The following is a 20,919-nucleotide window of genomic DNA, read 5'->3' as shown; positions in this document are numbered from 1 at the left end:
CGGGACAGTGGCCTCACCTCTGTGGCATGTCCAGTCAGCACCCCAAAGCTGGCCCTCCCGTGTCAGCACCCCGTGGGTTCCCTGTGGAGGTCTGGTGCCGGAGCAGGGTGCCCTTTGCTTCTGGGTGCATCTAGGGCAGGGCTTACAACTAACCCCTGCATTCAAAGCCTCAGGGAAGGTGCCAGTTCAGTCCACTTCCTGCTTCTGAAGTAGACTGAGCCCTCGCCTGGGTGACAGGTCTGGGTTTCTTTTCTTTGTGGGGGGAGGGGGGCGGTCGTGGGACTTGAATTCCTCAGAGTTCAAGAGCTGTCCCTCAGCTCTTCAGCTCAAAGCGAGTGCTCCACCACTTGAGCTGAGAGACCGTGCCCAGGCCGAGTTCAGCCCCACAACTGACGCATAGAAACTCTGTGTGTGTGTGTATTGCTTAGTGCAAGTGCCTATCAGTAATATTGTAACAGTAGTTAAGGGTATTGTTAATACTCCAGTATGCTTAGCGTCTGTCCCGTGTTCTAGGAGGGGGCGGCTCCCGCCATCCTGTAGACAGCTGTCCCCCTGCAGTGAGCGGATGCCCCCACTGGAGCTCCGGGCAGCGGGAAGTAGAGCGTCACCACAGCCAGGAACAAGGGAAAGGCCGGGGTGAGAGAAGGCCTGAGGGAAGGGCTCCAACGGCACAGGCCCCAGCTCCCAGATAAGGAGCACACAGGACATGGGAGGGAGGGTACAGACTGGACGGCTGCTCGCTGGGGTAAGGAGTAAACTGAGGCTCGAGGAACACAGGTAAAGGCTACCACAGGATGCCCTGGGGAGACAGCCTGCCCCTCACTCCGCCAGAGGTCTCCAGCTGGCCGCTGAGTGAGTAGCACAAGACCCACAAGCCTAGACCATCCCTCGGCCAGGGCAGGGGCTGGCCATCCGCGGGCAGGGCAGGGCTGGCCGTCCGCGGGCAGGGCAGGGGCTGGCCATCCGCGGGCAGGGCAGGGCTGGCCGTCCGTGGGTGGCCTCCCAGGCTCCAGAATAGAGCCCTTCATCCTCACTCACCCTTCTCTTTGCCATCTTTCATCTTTTGGTGGCACTGGGCTTTGAACTCAGGGCCTTGGCATGGCTACCCCAGGCCTCTACCCTCTGAGCTAGGCTCTTATCCCTTTTTGCTTCACACTTTATTTTTTCATAGGGTTTCACATTTATGCCCCAGCTGGCCTGAGCTGAGAGCTTCCTGTCTAGGCTTCCAGGCAGAGATGGAGCTCGGGTATCACAGCTCCCGCGTTGATGGGTTGAGACGGGGTCTTGCTATCTTTTGGCCCAGGCCGTCCTCAAACAGTGATCCTCTTGATATCCACCTTCTAAGTGGCTGGGATTACAGGTGTGAGCCCCTTCAGCTGGCCTCCTCGTCCATCTTTTAGGAAGGAAACTGAAATTGCTGAGTGCTCGCTCCATTCAGGGCTGGGAAAGCCCCTTTTATCACAAGCCATTGCCATGGCAACCATGGAACTAGTTCTTCCTTTTGGCTTTGAGTGCTCGAGCCTCAGGCACCGTCTCCTGATCCTGGGCTGACAACGGACAGCTGGGTTTGCTTCACTTTCCTTCTCTCCCTTTCCCGCTCCTCCTCCCTCTCCCTCGGTCTCTCTTTGTTTCTCTCTCTTTCTCGTGTAACTCTTACTCTTGAGGAAGTCTAGAACTCACAAAGGGACACAATTAATCATCCAGCCACCCACCCCGCACAGGCCACTATCGGCTGTGTTGTCATCTACCTTCCTGGTCTTCCCTCCGCATTAAAGCATACTTATTTTCAAGACAAGTGCTACACAGATTAGAACGCTGATTATTTCTGATCTCACCATAAACCATGGAAATTTCAAATGCCATAAAATATTCTTCCGCAACATTTCGAGGCCTTACACGATCCCATCTCGGGGACGCGCCCTGGTGAGCCCGAGCCCCGGCTGGCCTCGAACGCGGCTTGATTATTACCATTCTTCCTCTGCCCCACTGCCGAGCGTGGGAGCCCAAGGTTTGTTGTTCTGTTTTGTTTTGTTTTGTTTTCATTCAGCTCTCCATTTTGAGATAATTATGGATTCTCGTGCAGAATCTGAGACCACTCCTATGCACCCAGCTTCCTCGGTGGCACTATGGAGACAGACCGTCGTGAACCGCACGGCAGCGGCTCCCTGGACACTTGCTCCAGCCAGCGGCCAGCCCTGCTCTGCATATGGCAGACTTGGGCCGGCAGAGGAGGGGACCGAGACTGCTGGGGATGAGGAGGAAGCCCACCAGGAACCAGAGCGCGCACACACACACACACACACACACACACACACACACACGCACGCACGCACGCACGCACGCACACACACGCACGCACACACACACACACACACCATGACTGGTTAGGAGGCTTTGCTTTCTTCTTTTCTTTTTTCTTTTTTTTTTTTCCTGTTGGTTGTGGGATTTGAACTCTGGGCCTGGGCGCTATCCCTCAGCTCTTCAGCTCAAAGTGAGCACTCTACCACTTGAGCCACAGCGCCACTTCCAGTTTTCTGGTTGCTCATTGGAGATAATAGTCTCACGGACTTTCCTGCCCAGGCTGGCTTTGAACTGTGATCCTCAGATCTCAACCTCCTGAGTAGCTAGGATGACAGGTGTGAGCCACCGGTGCCTGGCAGGAGGCTTCATTTTCTTTGGCTGTTCTAAGGAAAGAAGGAAGAAAGGGAGGGAGGGAAGGAGGAAGCAAGGGAACGAAGGAAGGAAGGGGGGCTGGGAAGATGGCTCAGTGGTAGAGCGCTTGCCTTGTATGCCTGAGGCCCTGGGTTCAATTCCTCAGCACCACATAAGCAAAAAGAAAAAAGCCGGAAGTGGCGCTGTGGCTCAAGTGGTAGAGCGCTAGCCTTGAGCTGAAGAACTGAGGGACAGCGCCCAGGCCCAGAGTTCAGGCCCCATGACCGGACCCAAAAAAAAAAAAAAGTAGAAGGAAGGAAGGAAGGAAGGAGGGAGGGAGGGAGGGAGGGAGGGAGGGAGGGAAGGGAGGGGAGGCAGGCCAATGTGACAGCACTTAGGAGAAGGCTGGATACGGGAGGTTAGTGTGGACAAGTCTGGTATGTGCTGGTTAGTGTGGACCGTGGGCTGGCTTCCCGGGCTGGCTTCCCGGGCTGGCCGCTGTGACTTGCCTTCCTCGGGATGCTCGGTCTCGCCGTGGGTCTGCATTCTCTCTGTGGTATAACCTCATCTTTGGACTGTGCCCAGCCTCTTCATGGCATCTGGCAAGTTTGAGGGCAGCACCGCAGCATGCTTTCATGTCCTGAGGGGGAAATAAACAAAAAATAACTGCCTGAAAATAACTAAAACTGGAAGGGCTAAATGGCATAACTCAAGTGGTAGAGCTGCTGCCTAGCTAGCAGGAGGGTCTGAATTCCAGTCCCAGGATTCAAGAAAAGAAGGATGAAAGGAGGGAGGGAGGGGAGAAAGAATCCTGGAGCTCCACTCATGTACAGGGTTGACATTAGACATGAAATTTGGTAAGGATTTAGTTTATATGCTTGCTTGTTGGGTTTTGTAAGGACTGTAAAACCCCAGAAGGCAAAGTTGCTTTTGCTGATCCCTCATCTGCTCCGGATGTGGGTGGGTGACGCGTCTGGGTTGGGAGGACAGTGTTCCACACATCTCGGCCGTCCTCCCGCCAGGGCAGCCCGCGGGGCACGTCCTGTGCCGTGGTCTGCGGTGACAGATCACTGCCACGCCTCCAGGCGTGGCTCAGCTCCATTCTCCTGGTCGCTTCTGCTCGTCCCTTCACGGCTTCCTACCTCTGGAATTTCTACGAAAGGCAGCGTGAAAGCTCATTATTGCATCAGTAAAGGTTCTATGCCTCTAAATAATAAATACAAAGCTCTCGTTGCTGTTAAACATTTTTATCTTTGGCTTGTAGCCATGTATGACCACGTGACAGGTTAGGTTTATTTTTACTTATCCTGCCGATCGTGCTTCTTAAATCTGCAGCTAGATTCCCTGTTTTGGTTTTGAAATGTTTCAGCCATTACCTCCCAAACATGGCTCCTGCCCCTGCTTTCCCCGGGGATTTTTCTGGATGCCAACTTGACATGTGAGGGACCAATTACAATCTCGATAGTTGCTTTGACCTGGATATTTTCTTTTGGTCTGTCTTCCAAGTCATTAACTCTCTTCGTCATTGCATTTAACCTACTGTAAGTCTATTTAAGGTCTTCATTTCAGTTATTTTTCAAATGCAGTTTTCTCATTCTATTTTTTTTAATACTTTCTAGTTTTCTGGCAACGTTTTCTGTCTTTCCTTTTAAATTCCCTGAACCTAGTAAGCTGCTGTTGATTTTTAAGTTTGCATGCAATTGTTCCGCTCACTTCTGGAACTGTTTCACGTCTGGTTTTTCCTTCGTCTCCGATCAGGTTTTTCTTGTGCATTCAGTTACTAAATACCGTGCACTGTGTGTAAGAAACCACGGGTCACTTGGGGCCAGGTGGTTGCTGCTGCTACTCCTCCACGGACCGGCCAGGCTCCACCCAAGTCACCTGCACTACAGATGCGTCTGTTTGGAGGACTTCTCTCCAGGCTGCTCTCATCCTTGGGCTGTGGCACTCCTCAATCCAACCCAAAAACCCTTCCTCTAAAGGCCTGGCTCCAGGTTTCTTACTGCTGCTCTGAGAATTTGTTGAAAGACCTATGCAGTTATTATGTCTGGCCACAGCCAGCCTCTTTTTTTTTTTTTTTTTTGTCCATCATGGGTCTTGAATTCGGGGCCTGGGTGCTGTCCCTCAGCTCTTCAGCTCAAGGCTAGCTCTCTACCACTTGAGCCACAGCACCACTTCCGGTTTTCTGGTGGTTGATTGAAGATAAGAGTCTCATGGACTTTCCTGCCCTGGCTGGCTTTGAACCACAATCCTCAGATCTCAGCCTCCTGAGTAGCTAGGATGACAGGCGTGAGCCACCGGAGCCTGGCTACACAGCCAGTCTTATAATGGGCAAATGCCTTGAGAAAAAAGGGGACCTGGGTTCTGGATCCTTCTAGAGGGCCTGGGTTCTGGATCCTTCCAGAGGACCTGGGTTCTGGATCTTTCCAGAGAACCTGGGTACTAGGTCCCTCCAGAGGGCCTGGGTTCTGGATACTTCCAGAGGGCCTGGGTGCTGGATCCTTCTAGAGGCCTGGGTGCTGGATCTTTCCAGAGGGCCTGAGTTCTGGATCCTTCCAGAAGGGCCTGGGTGCTGGACGCTGTTAGACAATCCTGGGTTCTGGCCCTCAAATTCACGAGATTTTGGAGTTCTCTCCAGCCTTTCATTAAATGATTTTTTTCCAGTCCAGCGTTTCTATTTTCCTCCAGAGTAGGTTGGTGAGAAACGGCATAGTCCATCTACCTTTGCTAACAGCAGAACTTTCTGCATTACTTTCAAAGGCATAGTACCTCTTGGGAAATTCTGTCGATAGTAAACTGAACCCTTTGCATGAAGGAACATAGATGTGTTGGAAGATGCTTTTTCCTAGGGCCCCAAAACACTCAAGCCACTCTTTTTTCCCTAGAAGATACTTAATAGAGATGTACTGAGTGAATGAACAAATGCCTCCCGGATGGTCCCCAGGTACAACACCTCCATCTGATTACAACCACGTCTCTGTAAATCCAGTGAATGAATTAGCTCCCTGCCATCTGCCCCACCCCAGCCCAAACACCTGTGACTGCCTAGTCTGTTTTCTGTACATGTCTTTAAAACATCAACCTGACCACATCACCCCTGGTGAATGGACAGTACCGTTCTCTGCGGTCTCAGAACAAAATGCAGAGCCTCCCATGACCCTGACACAGAGCCATCCCCCTCTGCACAAAGTCCTCCTCCTCCCTTCCCAGCCTCTGTTTCTCTCTGTCTCCAGAGAAGCCCTTTCTGTCTCTGTAGCCCACCTTCTCAGCCCTGGCCCTGCATGCCCATCATGCATGCCTCTCGGCCCTGGCCCTGCATGCCCGTCATGCATGTCTCTCGGCCCTGGCCCTGCATGCCCAGTCATGCATGCCTCTCAGCCCTGGCTCTGCATGCCCAGTCATGCATGCCTCTCAGCCCTGGCCCTGCATGCCCAGTCATGCATGCCTCTCGGCCCTGGTCCTGCATGCCCGTCATGCATGTCTCTCGGCCCTGGCCCTGCATGCCCAGTCATGCATGCCTCTCAGCCCTGGCCCTGCATGCCCAGTCATGCATGCCTCTTGGCCCTGCATGCCTCTTGGCCCTGGCCCTGCATGCCCAGTCATGCATGCTTCTCAGCCCTGGCCCTGCATGCCCAGTCATGCATGCCTCTCAGCCCTGGCTCTGCATGTCTAGTCATGCATGCTTCTCGGCCCTGGCTCTGCATGTCCAGTCATGCGTGCTTTATTCTTTACAAAATGCTTGTCCCTGTTTTCAGTTGTGGACCTGTCTGTTTTGTCTTCCTCCCTAGTAGTGATGTGTATAAGCAGTGTTTTTGTCTGTACTTGTGCTCAGTCAACAAGTGTGCAGTGAATATCCTCATGCAGTGGAACACTATTCAGCCATTAAAAAAAAGTATGAACTTCAAAAAAAATTGACTCATGGGGCTGGGAAGGTGGCTCAGTGGTAGAGTGATTGCCTTGCATGCATGAGGCCCTGGGTTCCATTCCTCAGCACCACATAAGCAGAAAAACCCAGAAGTGGTGCTGTGGCTCAAGTGGTAGAGTGCTAGCCTTGAGCTGAAGAGCTGATGGACAGCGCCCAGGCCCAGAGTTCAGGCCCCACGACTGGACCCAAAAAAAAAAAAGGACTCAGCCAAAGAGGCTACACAATCTATGATCTCTGTGACATGACATGGCCAGAAAGTCCACAGACCAAGAAGCGTGCTGCGGGGGAGGAGCGGGGAGTGACTGCCACAGACTTCTGGGCAAGGAAAGGTCTGGGTGGAACCATGTGACTTGAGTTCACTAAGAACTCACCATTAACCTTTGAAACGCAGCTTCACACATGTGGATTCTGTCTCAGTAAGAAATACGGGTTTGAGGATGAGCCGTGGTGGGAGAGGCCGCGGCCCGACAGCCAGCGGCCTGTCTTGGACTCGTGTGCACTGCATATTCTGGTCTGCACCACGACGAGGCCCTGCTGCCCGAGAATCCTGGGGCACAGGGCTGGGGTCTGTGCCACTCAGGACTCTGAGTTTTAAATGACAAAAAAAGGAAGTAAATGAGTATCTACAGGGCATATGGTAAGGAAAATATGTTAACTCTATATTAACCCAAGTCCGCCGGGGACAGCTTCGCTGTGGCTTGGTCCAGGGGCTGAGTGGAGTTGGATCGTACCAGAGCTCCCCTCCGAACTGCTTCCTCCGAGACAGCCCTGGCAAAACCCATGGTTCCTCAGCAAACATCTACCCGCTAATGCCGCCATCCCTGGGACCCAGGGTCCAAAAGAGGCCGAGGACTACATCGGGATTACCTCCTGGCTGCAGGCCCCACCTGTGACGCCAGGCTCTGGAACCCAGGAGACACTTCCTGCTCCAGACCTCAGTCAGAGTGTGACCCGAGAGCAAGCTTGAGCTTAGGAGAACTCTTCCCATGGGGTGGGCATGAGTAGGGTGTGATTTGGCAGCACCCTGCAGGTGCCCACCAGGCAGAGCCTCGTCCCATGTGGAGCTCATGTTCACTGGGGTCTCTGCCCTGTTGCGTGAGGGGCCACAGGCCCAGGCTGCCCGGGCTCCATGGAGCCCCTCTCCGCATGTCCCAGGCCCCGCACTGGAGTCACTCACTCTGTTCTAGGCACCTACGTGATGACCGTCACCGCCAACGACGCAGACGACGCCACCACAGCCAACGGGATGGTGCGCTATAGGATCGTGACCCAGACGCCACAGAGCCCGTCTCAGAACATGTTCACTATCAACAGCGAGACCGGGGACATCGTGACAGTCGCGGCTGGCCTGGATCGTGAGGTGAGGCGGGCTGTGGGCTATGAGGGCCACATGAGGTGTGGGGCCCAGGAGTGGAGGAAGCTGGGGCACAGTCAGGAAGCCAGGGTTACCCCCGTGAGGACTGTGTGGGCTGAAGGGAGAAAGACCCAGCCAAGCCCTCAGCACAGCTGTGTGGATGCACAGGGCCCCCAGTCCAGTTCTGTGGTGTGCGTGGTACCCTAGGGTTGAAAGGAGGAACAAGCCCCAGGGTTCATTTCTGGGGCCCAGCCATCCCAAAGCTCCAGGTCTCAGGTGGTTTGAACATCTTAGGACCCAACACTGAGAGCACTCATAATACAGTGGGCACTGGAGGCAGCACCACAAGCTGGAACGATGGCTCTTACACATGGGGTTCTGTGTCCAGACAGATAGGATGCCTCCGCTGTGAAAACAAGGACTCACTAGACAATTCTCTCTGGCCCTGTTCCAGAAATAGGCACAGCATTTCTTACTGGCACCTAAAATGTCAGGGTGGTGCACTGGTGGGTACATACACTGAAGGGCCTGTGCACTGGGGTATGTGCACTGGAGGACATGCACTGGAGGGCCTGTGCACTGAAGGGCCTGTGCACTGGGGTATGTGCACTGGAGGGCCTTGCACTGGAGGGCATGCAGTGGAGGGTGTGTGCACTGGGGTATGTGTGCTGGAGGACGTGCACTGGAGGGTGTGCACTGGAGGGTATGCACTGGAGGGTATGCACTGGAGGGCCTGTGCACTGGAGGGTGTGTGCACTGGAGGGAGTGTGCACTGGAGGGCCTTGCACTGGAGGGCCTTGCACTGGAGGGTGTGTGCACTGGAGGGCCTTGCACTGGAGGGTGTGTGCACTGGAGGGCCTTGCACTGGAGGGTGTGTGCACTGGAGGGTGTGTGCACTGGAGGGCCTTGCACTGGAGGGCCTTGCACTGGAGGGTGTGTGCACTGGAGGGCCTTGCACTGGAGGGTGTGTGCACTGGAGGGAGTGTGCACTGGAGGGTGTGTGCACTGGAGGGTGTGTGCACTGGAGGGTGTGTGCACTGGAGGATGTGTGCACTGGAGGGTGTGTGCACTGGAGGGTGTGTGCACTGGAGGGCCTTGCACTGGAGGGCCTTGCACTGGAGGGTGTGTGCACTGGAGGGCCTTGCACTGGAGGGAGTGTGCACTGGAGGGCCTTGCACTGGAGGGTGTGTGCACTGGAGGGTATGCACTGGAGGGTGTGTGCACTGGAGGGTGTGTGCACTGGAGGGTGTGTGCACTGGAGGGTCTTGCACTGGAGGGCCTTGCACTGGAGGGAGTGTGCACTGGAGGGCCTTGCACTGGAGGGTGTGTGCACTGGAGGGTATGCACTGGAGGGCCTTGCACTGGAGGGCCTTGCACTGGAGGGTGTGTGCACTGGAGGGCCTTGCACTGGAGGGAGTGTGCACTGGAGGGCCTTGCACTGGAGGGTGTGTGCACTGGAGGGTATGCACTGGAGGGTGTGTGCACTGGAGGGTGTGTGCACTGGAGGGTGTGTGCACTGGAGGGCCTTGCACTGGAGGGCCTTGCACTGGAGGGAGTGTGCACTGGAGGGCCTTGCACTGGAGGGTGTGTGCACTGGAGGGAGTGTGCACTGGAGGGTATGCACTGGAGGGCCTTGCACTGGAGGGCCTGTGCACTGGAGGGAGTGTGCACTGGAGGGTGTGTGCACTGGAGGGAGTGTGCACTGGAGGGCGTGTGCACTGGAGGGTATGCACTGGAGGGCCTTGCACTGGAGGGTGTGTGCACTGGAGGGTGTGTGCACTGGAGGGCCTTGCACTGGAGGGCCTTGCACTGGAGGGTGTGTGCACTGGAGGGCCTTGCACTGGAGGGTGTGTGCACTGGAGGGTATGCACTGGAGGGCCTTGCACTGGAGGGTGTGCACTGGAGGAAGTGTGCACCGGAGGATGTGTGCACTGGGGGGCAAATCAACCGCAGCTTTGCAGCTGTGTGACTTGATGGGAAGGGGAGGTGCCCCGCTGCCCTCACCAGCTGTGAGACACAGACACCTCAGATGTCAGAGGAATCTGATCCTCCAGCCACAACACCCTTCGTCTGAGAGGTTGGAGCGGCAAGTTGTCCCAGAGATGCCAACCATCAGAAAGAAGCATTGAGTAGCAGTCAGGGCGTGGCGAGCAGCTTGTGCTGCACAATCTAAAATCTTACCTCGCGAGTTACAGAGGCACATACCTGTCCTCCCAGCTGCCTGGGAGGCAGAGGCAGGGGTTGGAGGGCAGCAGAGAGAAGTTAGCAAGGCCTGGTCTCAAAAACAAAATACAAACACAAGAGCTGGGACGTAGCTCCCTTGATAGGTGGCTTGTCTAGGATGGGTTAGGCCTGGGGTTTATTCCCCAGTACTATTTTTTTCAGTCTGGGTGCAGTGCCTCATTGCTACAATCCTAGCTACGGGAGAAAGAGATAAGGAGGATCTCAGATTAAGGCTAGCACCAAGCAGCCCTCCCTCCACATCTCAACTCACAGCTGAGATGGTGGACACACCCGTCCTCCCAGCTATAGCAGAGGTCTAATAGGAGTGATCATGGCCCAAGCCGGCCCAGAAAAAAAGCGAGACTCTAGCTCAGACATAACCAGGGCAAAGGAACTGGAAGCTTGACTCAACTGGTAAGAGTTCCTGCGTAGCAAGTGCAGGCTCTGAGATGGAGCCCCAGTACCACTGAAGCTGTAGAGTAGGTAGGCTGGCACTCCCGGGCTCAGAGCTGCCAGGATCTTGTACCTTTGTCTCGTGCCAGGAAGATCTATAAAGGCCCTGTCACCACACATGCACACTCACACACACACACACACCTGTGCACACACACATACACTGCCCGCTGGGGATGGCAGGGACCCGGCGGGGCCGCCAGCCCGGGCAGTGGGCAGCCTGTGACAGAGCGTGGCTTCAACTGAGTGACGTGCACAGGTGAGGCTAGCTCAGGACCCCACGGGTAGTGTGGGACCCCCAGCAGCAGCTTACCTGGCTGAGAGAAGTGAACAGACATGAGGCCGAGGGGCGTGAGAGACAGAGGCAAGCCTGTCCTATGTGGGGCATGGAGAGGGCGGGCTGTTCTGGAATGAGGGACACAGAGGGCGGGCTGTTCTGGAAAGCTGTTCTGGCAGGGTGGCGGAGCATGGACCCATACTGCAGCTGCAGCCATGCTTGGTCTCCAGGGCGGATGCTGTCTGGCAGAGAGCAGAGGGCGCAGCCTGAAGCTAGAGGCAAGCTCCAAGGATGGCTGCAGACCATGAGTCCTGGGGAAGGACTGGGGCACCAGGCCCCCGAGTGCTCACAGCTCACGGGAGCAGACGCTCGTCTCAGACGTGAGGGGTCGTGTGCAGCATTGCATAGGCTCTAGACAGCCTCCTCCGATGTAGCAAAGACCTCAGCCTCTGGGGCGCCCCCGGGCCCCGCAGTGTCCACGCGCGTGTCCACCCTGTGTGCAGCTGAACCTCAGAGCCCCGCTCCAGCGCCAAGGTCAGCACAGCCTAACGAGAAGCTGTCCTATGTCCAGGTGGAGGCCCAGGGGTGAGGTGACCGCCAGGGCCGCAGCCACAGGAAACAGGAAATACTGCATTTAATTTTTCCAAAGACCACACACACACACACACACACATTAGTGGATTCCGGTGGACTAGGGATACGTGTTGAAAGCCCAGAGCCAGCCGGCAGCGGGGGAGCAGCTCTGAGCTCCAGCAGAACCAGAGACCATCAACTCCTGGGCTTCCCAGGCTGGGCCCACGGCTAGGGGGCCCTTGGCCTTGGGCTGGTGCTGGCGCAGTTGTACCAGAGCCATGAGAAGGGTTCACCTCCACCTCCCGAGACTCACATTCCCCCCTCCAACCCCGGCCCCCGCCCCGGCCCCCGTGGGCTTGTCATGGGCCTGGCTGCCAGGCCACATGCCCAGGCTGGGGATTAACAGAGGAGCTGGCCAGCCCCCCCCCCAGCCACAGACCACCCTGCCCCCCCCAGCCACAGGCCGCCCTGCCCCCCCAGCCACAGACCGCCTGCCCCCACCCCCTCACCCCCTGCCACAGGCCGCCCTGAACCCCTCCCAGCCACAGGCCACCCTGAACCCCCATCAGGGCCAGCAACTCCTGCTGCCTGCCGTGTGCCCTGCCGCTGTCCGCTCTCTGTCACACCGCCTGAGCATTGCCTGCGAAATGTTCCAAATAAAAACGCTCGTTTAAAAGCCATTAGAGGTGTGGCTCCCAGACAGAGATGAATGAAGACGGAGGACATTAGACGTCCTCACACGGCGCCAGGGTGACAGCAGCAGGAGCTGCACGCGCAGGCCCGGCTCAGGGCACAGGCCCAGCGGGAGCTCCACGGCGGGGCAGACCTTCCACCCTGCAGCCCTTCCCCCTGCAGCCCTGCACACCTGCAGCCCTTCCAACCTGTAGCCCTTCCACCCTGCAGACCTTCCACCTGCAGCCCTGCACACCCTGCAGCCCTTCCCCCTGCAGCCCTGCACACCCTGCAGCCCTTCCAACCTGTAGCCCTTCCACCCTGCAGACCTTCCACCCTGCAGACCTTCCACCCTGCAGACCTTCCACCCTGCAGCCCTTCCACCCTGCAGACCTTCCACCCTGCAGACCTTCCACCCTGCAGCCCTGCACACCCTGCAGCCCTGCACACCCTGCAGCCCTTCCACCCTGCAGCCCTGCACACCCTGCAGACCTTCCACCCTGCAGCCCTGCACACCCTGCAGCCCTGCACAACCTGCAGACCTTCCACCCTGCAGCCCTTCCACCCTGCAGACCTTCCACCCTGCAGCCCTGCACACCCTGCAGACCTTCCACCCTGCAGCCCTGCACACCCTGCAGCCCTGCACACCCTGCAGCCCTTCCACCCTGCAGACCTTCCACCCTGCAGCCCTGCACACCCTGCAGCCCTGCACACCCTGCAGCCCTGCACACCCTGCAGACCTTCCACCCTGCAGCCCTGCACACCCTGCAGCCCTGCACACCCTGCAGACCTTCCACCCTGCAGACCTTCCACCCTGCAGCCCTGCACACCCTGCAGCCCTGCACACCCTGCAGCCCTTCCACCCTGCAGCCCTGCACACCCTGCAGACCTTCCACCCTGCAGCCCTTCCACCCTGCAGCCCTTCCACCCTGCAGCCCTGCACACCCTGCAGCCCTTCCACCCTGCAGCCCTTCCACCCTGCAGCCCTTCCACCCTGCAGCCCTGCACACCCTGCAGCCCTTCCACCCTGCAGCCCTGCACACCCTGCAGACCTTCCACCCTGCAGCCCTTCTACCCTGCAGCCCTACACACTCTGCAGCCCTGCACACCCTGCAGACCTTCCACCCTGCAGCCCTTCCACCCTGCAGCCCTGCACACCCTGCAGCCCTTCCACCCTGCAGCCCTGCACACCCTGCAGACCTTCCACCCTGCAGCCCTGCACACCCTGCAGCCCTGCACACCCTGCAGCCCTGCACACCCTGCAGACCTTCCACCCTGCAGCCCTGCACACCCTGCAGACCTTCCACCCTGCAGCCCTGCACACCCTGCAGACCTTCCACCCTGCAGCCCTTCCACCCTGCAGCCCTGCACACCCTGCAGACCTGCACACCCTGCAGACCTGCACACCCTGCAGACCTGCACACCCTGCAGACCTTCCACCCTGCAGACCTGCACACCCTGCAGACCTTCCACCCTGCAGCCCTGCACACCCTGCAGCCCTTCCACCCTGCAGCCCTTCCACCCTGCAGCCCTTCCACCCTGCAGCCCTGCACACCCTGCAGCCCTGCACACCCTGCAGCCCTGCACACCCTGCAGACCTGCACACCCTGCAGACCTTCCACCCTGCAGCCCTGCACACCCTGCAGCCCTGCACACCCTGCAGCCCTGCACACCTGCAGCCCTGCACACCCTGCAGCCCTGCATACCCTGCAGCCCTGCACACCCTGCAGCCCTGCACACCCTGCAGCCCTTCCACCCTGCAGCCCTGCACACCCTGCAGCCCTGCACACCCTGCAGACCTTCCACCCTGCAGACCTTCCACCCTGCAGCCCTGCACACCCTCCACCCTCCTCCTGCAGGTGGGCTCCTGCAGTGGAGCCTCAGTCCGTGGGTGGGGCTGGGCTTTCCAATAAGACCCTGTGAGTTTCTGGCGCCCGTTATGTGACCTGATGAGTTTCTCAGGTGCACCATGTGACCCTGTGAGTTTCTGGTGCGCATCATGTGACCTGATGAGTTTCTGGGGTACATCGTGTGACCCAATGAGTTTCTGGGGTGGGTCATGTGACCTGATGTTTCTGGGGTGCGTCATATGACCCAATGAGTTTCTGGGGTGCGTCATGTGACCCAATGAGTTTCTGGGGTGCGTCGTATGACCTGATGAGTTTCTGGGGTGCATCATGTGACCCTGTGAGCACGTCTGGGGCACGTCCTGTGAACCTGTGAGTTTCTGGAGTGCATCATGTGACCCTGTGAGTTTCTGGGGCACGTCGTATGACCCTGTGAGTTTCTGGGGTGCATCATGTGACCCTGTGAGTTTCTGGGGTGCATCATGTGACCCTGTGAGTTTCTGGGACAAGTCGTGTGACCCTGTGAGTTTCTGGGCACGTTGTGTGACCCTGTGAGTTTCTGGGACATGTCGTGTGACCCTGTGAGTTTCTGGGGCAAGTCGTGTGACCCTGTGAGTTTCTGAGCACATCGTGTGACCCTGTGAGTTTCTGGGGCACATCGTGTTACCCTGTGAGTTTCTGGGGCGTGTCATGTGACCCAATGAGTGTCCGGATGTCTTGTGTGACCCAGTGGTGCTGTCAGGACCCCTGACAGAGTAAGAGTAAGAGTCCTGTCCTGTGGGACCTGCCAGGCACAGGCCTGAGAAGAGGAGGGCGCAGGGGGTAGGGACAAATCCCTTCTGTGGGAGCCCCCTCTCCGGCCCAGGAGGGGTTCATGTCCGGGTGTCCTACTCCCAAACGGTGGCTGTGAGTGTCTGTCCCCAGCCCTGCCACCTTCCTGTCCCCACAAATCCTTCAAACCAGACCCTACACACCAGAGCTGGAGCTACTCCCTCTGGGGCCTGCAGTCCCAGGCCGGCTCCCTTTGGGGACTGGAGGTGCTGCTGGGGCCAGGGACACATTGGTCTCTTGTCACCATCGTGGGTGGCACCTCTCCCCTCCGCCTCCCCGGGGAGAAGCCAACCCTGAGCTCACAGCCTCCGCACTGTCACCCAACCCGGGTCAGCTCCACCGAGGCAGGTGACCCATCCACCTCCTCACCTCACCCCTCCTCCCTCGCCTCTCCCTCCATCCCCTCCTGCTCCCCTCCTCTCTGCCCCCCTTCCTGCTCCCCCTTCCTCCTTCCCCTTCCTGTACCTCTTCTCCCTCCTCCTCCTCTGGCCCCCCTCCCCTCGCTTCCTCCCCCAGCCCCTCTGCACAGATCTCTCCTGGCCTCTGCCTCTGGGTGGAGACAGTGGGAATTTCTGAGAGCACGGGATGAGGGAGCATACATCTCACAGACGCGCCTATCTGGGGTGGGTTTGCATGTTATGATCGGTGATGCCCCGCCCCCCACCGCCGGGGCTGCCCACCCAGGGCCGTCTGCTGGTGGCCATCTGTAGTGAACCTCGTCACCTCACGTCACACCACTGGGGAGAGACATTCAGTGACACGTGTTGGGCTGACTTGAGCAGCAGGGGCCCTGACTGTGAACACACCCCATCCTGCCCACCAGGGCCCCAGGGGGTCGCTGGGCTGGGGCCACTAGGCTGAGAGGCCGATGTCTGTCTTGGCCAGACGTCTCCAGCAGGCCCAGCTTGCCTGCTCTGGCTGGACATGGAAACAGCCAGCTCTGAAAGGACCACATAAGCCACACGCTGGCCGGAACCACAGGCACGAAGGTGGGGGACAGCTCGGCGGACTGCCCCTTCCTGCGTACAAGCAACCCACGCCACGCACCTCATTCGGAGCACTGTGTAAACAGAGCGTCTGCACAGGATTAGATGTCAGGAGACCCGGACGAGGCTCGCGTGGCTCCCTCCCGCCCCGCTGTGGGGGCCTCGCTCACCTCACCTGGTCTCCTAATTAGAATATTTGGGGTCTGAGGAGGGGAGCCTCACCTGGAGGGGAGGCGGGCTGCCGGAGGCAGTGGCCACGTTGTGCACCAGCCTCCTGGCCTGGTTCTCAGACGTCCTCCCTGAGGCTGGCTTTGCTGCAGAGACCAGGTGAAGTCTCACCAGCTGCCGTCCTGCTCCTAGACCGTGATCGGCTGGGCGCTTCCATCAAACACAAGTTCTTCCCCACTGCCTGAGCCAGATGGCTGAGCCGGGGTCTGTGGAGACGCCGGGAGAGGGAGCCAGCACCTCCCAGCGTGAAGACTCTCCGCCCGCCACTGCCGCAGCCAGATGAAAGGATTCCGTAGCCAGCGAAGATAACACAGCTCGGCGCTGCCGCTGATCAAGGCCACTGTCACCATCGCCAACTTTAATTAATGTCTTTGCATTATTCAGGCCTTGGAGAGAGGCTGTGAGCAGACAGGTGGACGCGGCGGGAACGCGCCCCCCCCCGCCAGGGCTGGGGTGCGGGTTGCATGGTGTGGTCCCGGCCAGAGGGGAGAAGTTTCTCCTGATGACTGATTCCGAGTCATTAGACTTTGAGTCATTGTTCTCGGACACTCCTTCAAAGACAGATCGTAAATGACGCTTTCGGGTCTCAGAGAAAAAACTGAACATTGTTTTCAGACGGCCCTGTACGTCCTGAGCATGCGAGCGTGTGCTGGGAGGCCCCTCCTGGGCCTCTCCCGTGGCCCGGACTTCCTCTCCAGAGCTGCCGGCCCTGCTTCCCCTCTCCTGGGACCTGCCATTGCTCGTTGCCCCTGGCAGGCAGCCCACGAGTCGGCCGGGCAGTGTCCAGCCCACAGCCCCACGCAGGATGGCGAGTGCGTGGCTCAGGAACAGGAAGACTCCGCCCACAGCCTCGGGGCTGCCCGCTCTGTGCGCTCCCCTGGGCCAGATCCACGGCTGCCCCTCTGCCTTGCTCACGGGGCGCGTCCCCTGGCATCATGTCTGGTCACCAGAGTCCCAAGAGGCCCTGCAGACATCGTACCCTGCTGGTAGGAGGGGGCACCCTGTGGCCCATCAGGACAGCCGAGAGCCGTGCGGAGATGCCTGGAGGCTGGGGGCGACAGCAACCATTAGAGCAGGGCGGGGCTGTACTCCTGAGCAGACGTGCCACCGGGGCCTCCCCATGAGCCCAACCTCCCAGATGTGCTCACCAACCAGTGCTCTGCAGGGAGGAAGCGCTGCCCGCGAAGCCCTCCACTGATACAACCCTGCCCCTGCGGCCCCAGCCGGGGCAGAGCGTGTGCAGGCGATGCCCCTGGGAACCCCAGAGCCACCCGGTTGGCCCTGGAGGGGGAGGAGCCCCTGCAGAGCTGTGGAGATTTGTGGAAGTGGGCCACGCACTCCCGGGGCAGCTTGCAGAGGGGAAGATGGCAGTTTGGGATTCTGATTTTTTGTGTGGTGCTGAGGATGGACCCCAGGGTGTCACACATGCCAAGCAACCAGCACCCCACGAGAGCGGAGACCGCAGTGTGGCCACGGACAGCCTGGGAGCAGGCCGGGTGAGGGACGGCGCCATCACGCAGGGAACAAACACCCAGACGCGTCCAGAGACAGCCCAGAACGTCCAGACGCCTCCGGAAACCCAGTGACCTTCACACACATCTGGAAACGTGTGACACTGGGCCCCAGAGCGCAGGGACAGCTGCCGTGGGTTTAACCGTGCCGGCGTCTGTGCTGCCCCGACGCCCGGGCCGACCTGCCGCCCGGAGCAGAGGGCGGAGCCTGGGCCGAAAGGGGCGGGGTCTGTGCGCTGCCTGGCTCTCCCCTCCGTCCACACGCGCTGACCGCCTGCTCGGTGCCAGCAGCCCCCGGGGCCGAGGAAGGCATCCCAGCAGCCGGGGAGGGAGGGGGGGCTGAAACGGGGCCCATCCTGGCCGGGCGGGGTGTGACCTGAGGGGCACTTGGGGTCCAAGCTATGGCCCAACGCGCCAGGGACCGAGTCTGACCCAGCGGCGGGTGGGCGCGGGGTGAGTGACCGCGTCTGTGGGTGGCTGCCCCGCGTTCTGGGGAGATGCTCTGAGGAGCTGCAGGCTGAGCCCCAGGCTGAGCGAAGCCTCGGGGAGCGCGGCCTGCAGCTTTCGTCTGCTCTCCAGCTTGAAAGCGGCCTTGTCGCTCGTTAATCCATCCACTGTGGGTCCGCGGCCCACGGCCAGGCCGGCCCAGCCATCGGCCCTGGCCTCTGCGCCGTGGGAGCCGGGGCACCGCTGGGTGCGGCCGAGCCCACCGCTGGGGAGCCCCTGGGGCACTGCTCCTGACCACGCAGGGCCGCTGCTGCCGCCGAGCCCCCCGCTCCTCCCAAGCCCGCAGAGCCCGGGACAGCCCTGCCCTCTGCCCTCACCCGGACCCAGCCAGCGATGGGCGCGGCGGGGCCCCTGCGCCCTGCCCGCCACACACAGGGCGTGTTCGCGTCCCAGGCCACAGCAGGGGCCACAGCACCCAGCAGACGGGATCTCACCTGGGTCTCCCCATGAAGAGGGAAATTCTCATCAGGACCCGAGCAAAGTCCTGCTCCCACTGTTCAAACCAGACAGACGAGAGCTTCCAGCCACCTGCGGCCACCCTCACGGACCGCAGGCCACACACCTGGTGGGCCGAGGTGCCTTGTGGGCACACGTGGACACCACCCACACCCGCCCTGACCACTGGTCTCACAGGGCTAACTTCCCGGCCCCAGCCTGGCTGCCCAAAAGCAAACCTGGCCTGCCCTCTAGTGGCCATCAACTGCATTCACACACACATGACCCACGTACTCTTAGAAACGTGTGTACACACAGGAATACATGCACACACCGTGTGCATGCACTCACACAAACTGCATCACCACAGGCGTACATGTACATACATTTGTGAACACGGATGCACATTCTGCGCGCACACATAACGTGGAGCCAGCCGTGTGTGAACTCGAGCCTCCTCTGCCTCCTAGAGAGGCAGAGCGGGATTCGTGTCATCTGGAGGACACGCCTCTCCCTGGCCCCCAGAGCCTTCTTCCCTCACAGTGCAATGAGAGTGGCAAGTCCCCGGGGAGGCCTACACACACGTACACATGCATGTACACACGCATGCACACACATGCACTCATCCCTGCAGATATCTGGGTAGAAGAGGGCGTATGCAGCCCACAGGTGCTGACCAGATTCAGCGCTGCCATCTTCTGGAGCGGCCATGGGGGCAGAGAAAGGCTAGAAAAGCACTCCCTCCTTCCAACCTCTCTCCCGCACCCCAGCCTGACCACCCCAGGCTGCACCCAAGCACACGGGGCGGGGGGCACCTCAGCCTGACCTCCCCGGGGCACACAGGGCGGGGGGGGCACCCCAGCCTGACCTCCCCGGGGCCCATGGGGCGGGGGGGCACCCCAGCCTGACCTTCCCGGGGCACACGGGGCGGGGGGGCACCCCAGCCTGACCTCCCCGGGGCCCATGGGGCGGGGGGGCACCCCAGCCTGACCTTCCCGGGGCACACGGGGCGGGGGGGGCACCCCAGCCTGACCTCTCCGGGGTCCATGGGGCGGGGAGCACCCCAGCCTGACCTCCCCGGGGCACACGGGGCGGGGGGGCACCCCAGCCTGACCTCCCCGGGGCACACGGGGCGGGGGGGGGCACCCAGCCTGACCTCCCCAGGGCACACGGGGCGGGGGGGGCACCCCAGCCTGACCTCTCCGGGGTCCATGGGGCGGGGAGCACCCCAGCCTGACCTCCCCAGGGCATACGGGGCGGAGGGTACCTCAGCCTGACATCCCCAGGGCACACGGGGCGGGGGGGCACCCCAGCCTGACCTCCCCGGGGCACACAGGGCGGGAGGCACCCCAGCCTGACCTCCCCGGGGCACACAGGGTGGGGAGCACCCCAGCCTGACCTCCCCAGGGCACACGGGGCGGGGGGCACCCCAGCCTGACCTCCCCGGAGCACACGGGGCGGGGAGCACCTCAGCCTGACCTCTCCGGAGCCCATGGGGCAGGGGGGGGCACCCCAGCCTGACCTCCCAGGGCCAAGCACGCAGAGGCGTCTCTGCTCCTGTGCTGGCCCCTTGCCTTTGCCCCGAGGTGCTCTATGAACGCGGGTGCGGTGACACCCCTACACACAGCCACAGGCTTGTCCCTCACCTGAAAGCCTTCCCCTCTGTTCCCCAAAAACGACACAGCACTCATCTCTCTGGACCCCTTTCTGTCGTGGCACCAAGGTGACCTGTCTGCAAAGGCCCTGAGACACAGCAAGGGAAGGGAGGCCCACAGGCAGCAGCTGCCCAGAGGTCCAAGAGGGGTTGGGCCCCCAGCCACGGGCACTCAGCCCTGTCCGGGGAGGAGACCCCATGGGGGAGGGGTGGGCCCCACCCCTGAGCCTGGCTGACCCACTGTCCTCCCCCACAGAAAGTCCAGCAGTACACAGTCATTGTCCAGGCCACAGACATGGAAGGGAATCTCAACTATGGCCTCTCAAACACAGCCACAGCCATCATCACAGTGACAGATGTGAACGACAATCCGCCAGAATTCACCACCAGCACGGTGAGTACCTGCCGGGGCCCGGCCCCATGGGGCTGTGACTCGGTGGTGATTGCTGATTCGAGGTGCTGTGTCAGTCACAGCAGTGGCTGGGGGAGTCGGCTGCGATTTGGCCCAAGCTGCCCGGGACTGGAGATGACGACTTGGCAGGGTTGGCCAATGTCACAGCACTGTTGGAGCCTCATGTGACTGTCTTCCCACGGGGAGACCCGGATGGGCCTGGGCCGGGCCCAAGTGCCTCCCCGCACCAGGGGCCTCTTCGCCTCGGTCCGGTAGACAGCGCAGACGGTCCCCCCTCCGCGGCCCATCGGCAGCGGGAAAACGTGATTGAGACTAGGCTCCGCTCTGCCCCTGGAACTAGGTGACGGGCGTTCTTGGTGGATGTGGGTGTGTTCACTGT

General features: G+C 60.0%; 1 protein-coding gene across 2 annotated transcripts in view; it reads left to right on the top strand.

Moving 5' to 3' along the window:
• Nucleotides 1-20,919, top strand: part of LOC138815753 (cadherin-4-like) — a 120,185-nt gene that overhangs the window by 75,455 nt on the left and 23,811 nt on the right. For both annotated transcript variants that reach the window (XM_070005130.1, XM_070005129.1), the window contains exons 5-6: nucleotides 7,765-7,937; nucleotides 20,385-20,522. In XM_070005130.1, coding sequence (XP_069861231.1) covers nucleotides 7,765-7,937; nucleotides 20,385-20,522 — 311 coding nt within the window. The remainder of the gene's footprint in view (nucleotides 1-7,764; nucleotides 7,938-20,384; nucleotides 20,523-20,919) is intronic.

The sequence above is a fragment of the Dipodomys merriami genome, unplaced genomic scaffold, assembly GCF_024711535.1.
Source record: "Dipodomys merriami isolate MVZ:Mamm:240054 unplaced genomic scaffold, mDipMer1.0.p SCAF_665, whole genome shotgun sequence".
Classification (NCBI taxonomy): domain Eukaryota; kingdom Metazoa; phylum Chordata; class Mammalia; order Rodentia; family Heteromyidae; genus Dipodomys; species Dipodomys merriami.
This window is presented reverse-complemented; position numbering and strand designations above follow the sequence as displayed.